Source organism: Parus major, chromosome 9, assembly GCF_001522545.3.
Source record: "Parus major isolate Abel chromosome 9, Parus_major1.1, whole genome shotgun sequence".
Taxonomy (NCBI): Eukaryota; Metazoa; Chordata; class Aves; order Passeriformes; family Paridae; genus Parus; species Parus major.
The window spans coordinates 4,314,194-4,324,412 of record NC_031778.1 but is presented as its reverse complement, the minus strand read 5'-3'; the positions used below and the strand labels follow the sequence as shown (position 1 = coordinate 4,324,412).

Genomic DNA, 10,219 nt, shown 5'->3' with positions numbered 1-10,219 from the left:
ATTTCTGCTGTCATTAGTTCCTCCCATTTAGATCCTCACTGCCTGTGGCCTCCCTCCCTCAGAGGGGAGAGCAGCCATGGGACTGGCAGGCTGGACTTCCCCCACAGCAGAGCCCGGTCCCAGAGGCTTTAAGCAGATCCTCAGTACAAATCATCTCCTGTTATGCAACAATGAGCTCCCTGGGGAAAAACCAGCAGAATAATGGGATCATTCAGGTTGCAAAAGCCCTCTAAGATCATTGAGTACAATCTTTACCCCAACACTGCCAAGGCCACCACTAACTAACCCATGATTCCAAGTGTCACATCTGCTGGGACTGGACAACCTTTCTGTGAAAAAAAATAAAATACAAAGAAATCCTTTTTTTTCCAGGAAATTCAGCCCCTCAACCATTCCACTGAAGGTTAAAGCTACTATCAGGCTCCACCAGGGTTTGCGTCAAGCCCTACAAACAGAAGGAGCCCTGTGGCAGCATTTCCATGGCCTTAACGTCACCATACACAACCCAAACCCTGACAACATGATTCTGATGGCCTGAAGAAATCACACTGCTGTTGTAGGCATGGCTAAAATCAGACTAAAATCCAGGCACTGCTGGGGCCCTCATGGGGGCATCACATCTTCAGCCACAGCTGGAGCCTGTGCAGATGGCAGTCCAAGAGCAGAGAGTGGGGAGAGCAGGGAAAAAAGGAGATTTATTGTCCATGTTGATAAAGACAGGATCCTGATCCTTCTTGGCCAGGCAGGGCAGGGAACACACAGGCAGTGCCCTGTTCCTGCTGTCTGGGGGAAGCTCAGGCTGCTCCAGCAAGGCGTCCCTGAGCTGCCAAGGGACTCAATGGTTATCACTGTTTGCTTTTCAGCACAATATCTGTGGCTCATCTGGAAATTTCCATGAGGCTGCACGGCTGGGGCATAGCCTCGGAGGTTCCTCAGTTGTCGCTGCCTCTGCAGCATTTCCGCCCCTGAAAATGTGACCTCACCTTAAAAAAGATAAAATATTAAAAAGCCTCAAGGCTCCTTTCCCGCCTTCCTCACATACATCACTGGTCTTGGATTTTTCTCCCCACAAATGGTCTCAAATGTCTGTTTCCTTACAGGAAGCTGAGCGCAATCTATAGGTGCCAGCCAGGTCGGCTCTGGATCTCCTTCAGCCTCCTCATCCTCCTCCTGGTCACACTTCAGGTTGTGGAGAAGCTGCAGCCTCCTGGGTAGGTCCTGAGCAGAATTATAAACCTGCACCTTGTCCTCCAGCCTTTCTCTGGCCACTGAGGTGGGCTCAGAGCCACCCTCCCAAAAACCACCCAGCAGGGTCTTCCTTAGACAGGGAGGAAAACCCAGGTGAGAGAGGACTCTCTGGGGGTTCTACATCTCACCCCTGTGCCCAGAACTGAGCCCAACCTGGAGTCAGACAAGGCTGCTTTGGGCTTTGTCCTGGCTCACCACAAAACCCTACTGCCCTTGAGCCCAGTCCTCCCATTCTGGGGTTATCTGCAATCGTTCCTGCAGTTTCTCCAGACCAAAAGCTCTTCTTTCTCCTTGCCTCCTCTTGCTCTGCCCCATCCACCACCCTGTCATGCTACAGCAAGACAGAGACACTGCCATCTCACTGCTGACCTGTCCTTCTCTTCTTCTTAGTATCATTAAGGTTGTAAAGGACCTCCAAAATGATTAAGCCCAAGTTCTTGCACCTACTCCCACCCTCCAGGGCAGCAGCAAAGCCCCTACATCCATCTGCAATGCCACCCCCCCCCCCCCCCCCAAGAAAAGAGGAAAACACATTTTAGGGTGACTTTGGGGGCTTTGGGGGTTGGGGTTCATTGGGTTGCAGAGAAGCTGCCTCTGCACTGTCCTCCCATCTCCAGCAGCTGAGCATTGTGTTCTCCTGTCACAGGAGCTGCCAGTGTGAGCTGGAGCGTGGCCTGCAGCAGACCACGGGCCACGGGCTTGGCTCTGCCCTCCACAGCCCCCACCTGCTGTGGGAGGATGACTCCCCTCAGGGGCAGAGGGAAGCCAAGCCAGCCCCTGCTTTGACTGAGGATGCTTTCAGGACGCATCTGTACTTCAGACCGGAGACCCCTTTGGAAAGCAGCCCAGAGGAGTACTGGATGCAGCAGCCTGAAGAGAGCAGCGGGAAGGTGAAAGCCCATCTGGCACCCACGGTGCTGAAACCCCAGCTTCCTGGCCTGGAAAAAGCAGCCAGAGAAAGTCCTTCTCCAAGCCTTCCCGGGAGGGTCACCACAGTTTTGGCAGAAGCTGTCACCAGCAAGTTAATCATCTTTGCAAACAGGCTGAGCACAGAGAAGCAGAGGGAAATGTCCCCACGTGGAATGGTGCAGGTGGAGGTACAGAGCCAGACTCGGCCTCGAGCTGTGGGTTCTCCCCACCCTGAGTGGGGCACCTCATTTACACAGCCCGTCCCAAACTCAGTTCAACATCTGCAGGCAGGGGATTCTTACAAAACAGACCTGGAGACAGGATTTTTCCCAAGCTGGACAGAAGCCTTTAAGGGCAAGGAGGTAACAGCTGGAGAAGGTCAGCAGGCCAGAGGGGTCACCTCTCAAGGGAAGACGTGCAAGCCCAAGACTGACATAGTTTTCCTGAAAGTCCACAAGAGCGCCAGCAGCACTGTCATGAACATTCTGTTCCGCTTTGGGGAGACGCACAATCTCACCTTCGCCTTCCCCCAAGGCGGGGGCTTCCAGCTCTACTACCCACACCACTTCCTAGCCAGGTTCGTGCAGGGCTTCTCCCCACTCAGCCCCCGGCGCTTCAACATCCTCTGCCACCACATGCGATTCCTGCTGCCAGAGGTATGGGCACGTGGGCGGGGAACGGGGAGAGGGGCTCATGTGGCACAAGGGGGCACCTGTCGAGTACATAAACTCTGCAGGGATGAGCTACAGAGAGCCAGGATTGCCCATGGATACCTGGCACGTTGTTGGCATCTCTTGAGGGCTTCCGTGAGCAGATTTGATGAAGCCCTGCGCTGTGAGCCATGGCAAAGTGGGAGACAGCATCTGTAGCAGTCACCAGCTTTCATCTCTTTCTTGTCTGGTGGGCTCTGGGACATGTCATGCTCCCTGGACAGGCCCAGAGGGGACCAGCTGCAAGAGAAGAACATCCGAAGTGCATCAGCTCAGGTCAGCTGTGCCCAGCATCCACTCCTCTGGATGCTACCTGAGGACAGCTGGACATGGGGAAAGGGAAGGAGACAGGCAGTATCTCCATCCCAGCCCAGCCACGCAGCTGTGGCAGCCCACTGTGAGGAGCTTTGCTCACTGCTCTCCCTTCTGGAGCTCCCCACAGCTCCTCTGATGAGCTGCAGCCTCAAATCTTCCCCAGCACCCCCACCTCCAGCCCCAGCAGGTGCCTCTGCTCCCCAGCAGAGCAAGCGAGTGGGTCCCTTCTTCCTACCCCACCTTTAAACCCTCCTTTCTCTCCTCCACAGGTGCAGAAAGTGGTGTCCAGCTCTGCTGTCTACTTCTCCATCCTGAGGAACCCCGTGCAGCTGATGGAGTCCTCCTTCGTGTACTACAAGGGAGCGTCGGCCTTCTCGCGCGTCCGCAGCCTGGAGGAGTTCCTCAGCCAGCCCTACCGCTACTACGACCCCACCAGCGGCGACCGCCACTACTCCAGGAACCTCATGACCTTCGATTTCGGCTTCAACCCCGATGGAGAGGTGTCCCCTGAGCGAGTGCAGCTCATGCTGAAGGCCATCGAGGCGTCCTTCAACTTTCTGCTCATCTCCGAGTACTTTGACGAGTCCATGGTGCTGCTGAAGGAGATGCTGTGCTGGGACCTGGACAGTGTCGTCTCCTTCCCGCTCAACACCAGGGACAGCAGCACCAAGTCCCCCCTTTCGGACTCCGTCGTGGAGAAGCTAAAGGCCTGGAACAGGCTGGACTGGGAAATCTACACCCACTTTAACAGGACCTTCTGGGAGAGGATCGACCGGGACATCGGCCGGGAGCGCCTGCGGCGGGAGGTGAGGGCGCTGCGGGAGCGGCAGGCGGAGCTGGCCCGGACCTGTCTGCAGGGCACGGGCAGCGTGGCCCCCAAGGACATCAAGGACTCTTCCCTGCGGCCGCTGCAGCACGGCGGGGCCAGGATCCTGGGCTATAACCTCAAGCAGGGCTTGGATTGGGAGCTGGAGCGGACCTGCCGACGGCTGGTGACGCCGGAGCTGCAGTACAGCAGCCTCCTCTACAAGAAGCAGTTCCCCCCGCCGCCCCCCGAGACCGCCCTGTCCGCCTCCTCCCGACAGCACCGGCTGGAGCCCACCCCAAACTGAGCCCCCCTGGCCCTGCGGACACCCTTCTCCAGCCGCCCTGGCTGGAGCCCACCCCAAACTGAGCTCCCCTGGCCCTGCGGACACCCTTCTCCAGCCGTCCTTGCTGGCACAGCGAGGCTCAGCCCTCCCGGCCGGGCTGCTCTGCCCCGGGCACCGGGGGTGCTGCCCCGGCCGCCTCTCCCTGCACCTCCGAGCGCAGCTCTGGGCGCTGCAGCGGGGTCCCAGGGGCTCCACAGCGCTTTTCCACAGGGAAATCACCCCCAGTGAGCAGGTGAAGCCTCAGCACAGCCCGGGCTTTGGGCAGCCCAAATCCCGAGCCCCGCACCAGAGACTGCGGCAGAAGAGCGCCGAGCTGTAAATCAGAGCTGTGGAGTTTGATTTACAGCTTGGGAACGAGTCTGTCTGTCTGTCTGTGCAGCTCAGCTCTCCCCTGCTCCATTAACCTTACCGTGCTGGAAAAACAGCCTCTTAATTAAAAATACCAACAGTCACTGTCGCTCCTTAAATTCGCCTTAATTATATCAGTCTGCCCAGTAGGTGACATCCCCAAAAGCCCCAGAAGCACACCCCAAACATTTGAATATGTCTTAATATGTCCTGAAAAGCAAAAAAAAAAAACAAAAAAAAACCACAAAAAACCAAACCCACAAGCAGTGAACCCACCAAAAAAAAACAAAACAACAAACCAAAAAACCCAAAAAGACCCCAGCAACAAACCCATGGTAAAAAGGGAACCCCAGCATGATTTTGTGCTGACTCTGTGGTTAGAGGTTGCCTTTAGGTGCTGCATTTATAGGATCAGCATCCTCCTCTGCTGTGTCAGACTCAAGTTCCATCCCTGTGTGACAGGGAGAGATCTCATGAGCCTCTCTGCAGCCAGACATCCCACCACTCTGAGCTGCCACAGGAATATCCTCTGCCCGGGACAGGTCTCGCAGCAATGGCTTGTGGAGGGCAACTCAGCCTGACTTTTCTCATCCTGCACTTCTCCTTGACTCAAAAGCAAAGCCAGCAAATCAGCTGGGATAAACCGAAGCCCCACCTTTGGCTTTTTAGCATGATTTCCAAACCAAAAGGTGTTCTGAAAAAATTGCCCAGAGGGATTTGAGCACCCAGGCTCTCCCTGGGGCAGCCACAAAGAACCTTAAAAGTTTCCATTTCCACCCAGAGGTCTCCTGCTCAGTTTAAGTAGGAAAAAAACAGACTGTGCTCCCAGTGCCCTTCCTGGGGCAGTGCCAAGCACCCAGCCAGGCACAAGGAGAGGGCACCATTTGGGGATTTTGCTCCATGGCTTTGGGGTGCTGTGTGTTCCATAAACTTTTGTCTCTGAGGCACATCCATGTACAGCTGTGTTGGTCCCTTCCCTCATTTGTCCCATCAGGATGTGGGGTGAGCTCATGGTTTCAGAGGTCTGGGGCTCCTGGGGGGCCTGCAGGCTGCAGAGGGCAATCCCAGAGGAAATCAAGTGGGATGGGCAGCCCAGAGGCCATACAGCACCCTGGGGTTGTCTCCCCATGGACATGGACTCACTCCCAGAGTGGAGGGAGGAGCAGGGCTGGACACTGGATACCAAACCATTCCTCCACTCCAGGTTTTAATTGGGTCCCACTTGCTTATTCCCTGTTTGCACCTCAGGAAACAGGAGCAGGTCATTCCTGTCAAGAGCTCTGATCCAGGGCAGAGGTCCTGGAACAGCCAGAGCATCACAATCTCCCTGTGCTGTTCCATGGGGAGAGCGTCCAGGGTGCAGCTCCCATGGGGTGCCCTGGCCCCAGCACAGCCTGAGGTGATCCCCATTTCCCAGTGGGTGTTTCCGCCCACACTCCCCCTTTTTCCAGAGCAAGCAGCAGGCAGGGAAGAGGTGGTTTGGGCATCACAGTGACTCCCATTTTCAGGGATGTCTCCCAGCAGGGCTCCCAGGAATGACATCACTCACCCAAATGCCAACCACAGCATATTTTTTTATTACCTTTTTTTTTCCACAAACTGTAATTTTATAGTTAGGAGTATTTCACATAGACATGGAGCAGAGCCCAGGGATGCACTTGCTCAACCACAGCAGCTGCCTGGGTCTCTTTTTTTTTATCCACATACCCTTTGTGCACCATTTCTTGATGCTTTACAGCACCAAAACCCAGGCTAAGCACATCCCCAGAGGAGCAGGGTCTCCCATGGCCAGTGAACTCTCTTGCCTTGGAGCATTTTTAATTCCTCTCCAAGACTTGCCAGGTTCAGCCTGTGCGATTCAAGGACTTCAGGTCAATCTTAACTCAAAGCTCACCAATTTTTAACCAGTATCCATTAATAACTCAAAAGATCAAAGCCTGTTTCCTCCCCATCCCAAGTGTCCAAGGCTTATACTTTGTTTTTATGGCTGCAAGAGACCCGGTGGGGTTACTTCAGGCATTGCACATTGCAGTAACCCCGAGTTGCTCAAGCCTGCCCATGGAATGGTCCCAAACTTTCTGTGAGATTCCTGCCAGTACAAGACAACCAGCAATTTATGCAAAATAAATTCAGTGTTTTCTCTCTGAGGCAACAGTGTAGGATTGAAACATTTCAGGCTTTCCAGGGAGGTTTTCAAAGCAATTCCCAAAGGAGCTCAAGGACTCGGGATCCTGCAGGGATTCCTTTGTGATGCCTTAAGGACAGAAGGAGCAGCAAAATCCTCCACACCGGGAAACCCTTTCCCAGGAAAAGGGCTGCCAGGACCCCTGGGCTCAGGCACAGGGCTCCAAGTTGCTTTTCTCCACTTTCCTCTTCCTCTGTGGTTTGTCACCCTCTACCTGCACTGTCACCTTTGCCTTGGGCACCTTGTATTTGCTCTTCTGGCTGTAGAGGAGGTTTTTCTGGAAGAGGCGTGGGATGTTGCCCTGGAACAGCAGGAGGGCAGCGAGCATCCCTGGAATGAGAGCACAGACCCCTTCCAAGTGCTGTGCCGAGCAGCTCCACCCTCCCCACAGCTCAGCAGCAGCTTGGGATCCTTGTCACAACCTTCACCATGACCAAAAGGCAGCTCAGCACCACAAAATCCCCACTGAGAGCTGAGGGACCCTTGCTGTACTGTTTTAAGGAGGATTTAACCACTGTGTCATTAACATAATAAAAAAGGCTCATTTTGACCCAAAAGGGCCACACACCAGTGGTTTTCTGGAAGGGAATCACTAAGGTTGGAAAAGTCCTCTAAGCCCATCTAGCCCAACCATCCCCTCAGTGCTGCCAGGGTCACCATTAGTCATGACCCAAATGCCACATCCACATGGCTTTTAAATCCCTGCAGGGTTGGTGCCTCCACCACTGCCTTCAGCAGTGCCTGACCACCCTTTAAGGAAGAAATTTCCTCAATACCCAACCTAAACTTCCCCTGGGGCAACTTGAGGCTGTTTCCTCTTGTCCCATCACTCTTATCTGGGAGCAGATAAGCTCAGATAAGCCCAACCTCATGTGGCTCCAGCCTCTGGTCAGGGAGTTGGCTCCACTCTCAGCACACATCCAGCTCCCCATGACCATTCTGGAGCTGAGGACAACCTCAAAGCATAGCTCAACCTGCCATTGCCCTAAAACACCTTTCCTAAACATCCCCCAGACTTTGGCCCTTGTACCGTGCAGAAGTTGGATTTTAAAAAATTGGACAGCCAAAGAGATGACCCCAGAGATGATGAGGCAGGGTGAAAAATGACACTTGCCACTGTCAGACCCAAGTTCAGCCCTTTGCCAGAACAGTCCATGTTACACTGAGCACATCTGCCTTGCCCCAAGCCAGCTCCTGCCCCCTGGGAAGATCTCACCTGCAAGGGGCCCCAGCCAGTAAACCTGGAGGTAGTCCCAGAAGCTGCTCCCCGAGCAGTGGAAGGTGGTGGCTGTGGCCAGGGCAGGGTTGAAGAAGGCCCCTGTGTACGGTCCGGCTGTGTGGGAAGAGAAGTGTGGCAAACAGTCCCACTGCATCCTTCGAAACACTGACAAAGGGCTGGGACCCCTCCTGCCTGTCTTCTTGGACTGGGGAAATCCCACCCTTGTCACCCTCAGCTTTGTGGGCAGGAGAAAAGCTCAGTGCAGGACTGAGGGATCACAGGGAACATTCCAGGGAAGAGAGGCCAGTCTTCAGCTATGGCTGTGAGCCGACATTGACTCGCAGCCCAGATACCCCAAACTGCCATCTTCATCCCAAAATGAATATTCGCCAAAATAACAGAAAACAAACACCTTGGTAGTCGTTACCTTGTTAATTCCTACCTCTCCAGTCCTAGAAGATGAGAAACAGGGGGGCTGTTCCTCCCCCACAAATGAGGCACCTTTCCAAACAACTCAGAAAAGGAAACACCAGCGCTGCTCACCTGTGTAGGTCAGGAAGGTGACGGCCGCTGCCAGCGCGGGGACCCGGTACAGGGGGTGGCTCTGTCGCACCTTGAGGAAGACGAGGTGGAACAGGAAGGAGCAGGAGCCTTCCACGAAGGCAGCGTGGGGCAGGGAGGCGTGGATGGAGGAGCTGCACTCCGGCCCGATCAGGTTCTGGATGAAGTGGAGCTGTGTCAACTCCCAGGACCAGTAGAGCCGGGTGACGGCCCAGCCCATCCCTGTACCCACCCCCTGGGCCAGCAGCTTGGCCACCATTGCTGCCAGGCTGGACTCCAGGAGCAGGAACTCCTGGACAGACACGGTCGGGTTGGCGGATGCTCCCTCAAAAGAGGCGCCATGGACAGCGGAGAGGAGGAAGAGCAGGGTCAGGACCAGGTCCAGGCTGAAGCCACCACCCCAGGGGCCGATCTCCATCAGCATCCTCAGCTCGAGGCAGCTCATGCACAACTGGAACGAGCCAGCAAATTCCCTGGCAAGGCAGCCATGTGTTCCAGGGGACAGAAGCCTCTTGGAAAGCCACCTGAGCACCTGGCACACCCCAACAACCAGGAAAAAAAAACCAATGGAGACATTCAAGCCATCCATAGTGAAGGCTGTGCTGGGGGCAGAGTCTGGGAAGGAGCAGAGGAAGGTCCTACACCTCCTCTTTATAAAGCCAAGCAAAAGCAAACGTGGCACAGCCTGACAGGCCTGGGAAAGGCCACACATGTGTCCCCCATGGGGCAATGCCAGTGCCCAGGGAGCTGCCAGACTCACAGCAGCTGGAGCAGCCACCAGGTTGTTTGTTCCAGAAAATCCCAGCATTATCTCCACCAGGAACTGAGCCCCCAGCCCCAGCACTCACACCTGAGAGCCCACAGCAGCTCCCCAGAGCTGGCAGCTTTTGCAGATGGAGCAAAATCTTAATTTTCTTTCTGCTTGGCTCCAATGCCTATGGTTGTCCCTGGATCCCTGGAAGTGTCCAAGGCCAGGTTGGATAGGGCTTGGAGCAATGTGGGATAGTATAAGGCCCATGGAAGGGGTGTAAAGAAATGAGTTTAAGGCCCCTTCCAACCCAAACCATTCTGGGATTCCATGGTAAATAATACATGATGTGTCTTCTGGGTCATTTCCCTGATCTGCAGCAGGAGTGCACCCTCAGCCCACATTTGCATCCCTACAGGCTCTCCAGCATCCCCAGGGCAGGCAGTGCTGGCAGGTAACCCAGCTCCTCTTGCTGCCCTGTAACACACAAACAGCAAACAGCTTTGATTTTGGCCATTTTATTTCCCCTCGTGTCATTTATAAGAGAAATTCCCAGGAAACCCAGGTTTGAAGCACACTTGAGCAGGGATGAGGCTCTTCATACAGTTCAAGGTGGCTCCAGTAGTGCAGCCCAAGCCACGAAAAGCAGGAGCAGATGCTTCAAATGCATTGGAGCCTCTTCCTCAAGAGCCTTTGACAGTGGAGAAGAAAAACGACATCGTGGGGATGCTTATGGGAGCCACAGCTCAGCATCTCCCCTGCACCACCCTTGCTCCTTTCATCTTCCTCTCCCACTCCTTTCTGTCCCCAAGTGGCTGTGGGAAG

General features: G+C 54.8%; 2 protein-coding genes across 3 annotated transcripts; one reads left to right on the top strand and one right to left on the bottom strand.

Moving 5' to 3' along the window:
- Nucleotides 1-2,195: 2,195 nt before the first annotated feature.
- LOC107208578 (galactose-3-O-sulfotransferase 2-like) lies at nucleotides 2,196-4,320 on the top strand. The gene is made up of 2 exons (XM_015637075.2): nucleotides 2,196-2,813; nucleotides 3,452-4,320. The coding sequence occupies exons 1-2, from the start codon at nucleotides 2,316-2,318 to the stop codon at nucleotides 4,292-4,294; spliced, it is 1,341 nt and encodes a 446-aa protein (XP_015492561.1). The 5' UTR covers nucleotides 2,196-2,315; the 3' UTR covers nucleotides 4,295-4,320.
- A 1,915-nt stretch (nucleotides 4,321-6,235) lies between these two features.
- LOC107208570 (aquaporin-12-like) lies at nucleotides 6,236-9,279 on the bottom strand. 2 transcript variants are annotated; one of them, XM_015637065.1, is made up of 4 exons: nucleotides 8,879-9,279; nucleotides 8,629-8,803; nucleotides 8,083-8,199; nucleotides 6,236-7,196 (listed from the first exon to the last, which is right to left on the bottom strand). In XM_015637065.1, the coding sequence occupies exons 1-4, from the start codon at nucleotides 9,233-9,235 to the stop codon at nucleotides 7,015-7,017; spliced, it is 831 nt and encodes a 276-aa protein (XP_015492551.1). In that variant the 5' UTR covers nucleotides 9,236-9,279; the 3' UTR covers nucleotides 6,236-7,014. The 2 variants fall into 2 exon arrangements, with proteins under 2 accessions (XP_015492551.1, XP_015492550.1); XM_015637064.1 differs by having other exon boundaries at nucleotides 8,629-9,279.
- Between the last annotated feature and the right edge of the window lie 940 nt (nucleotides 9,280-10,219).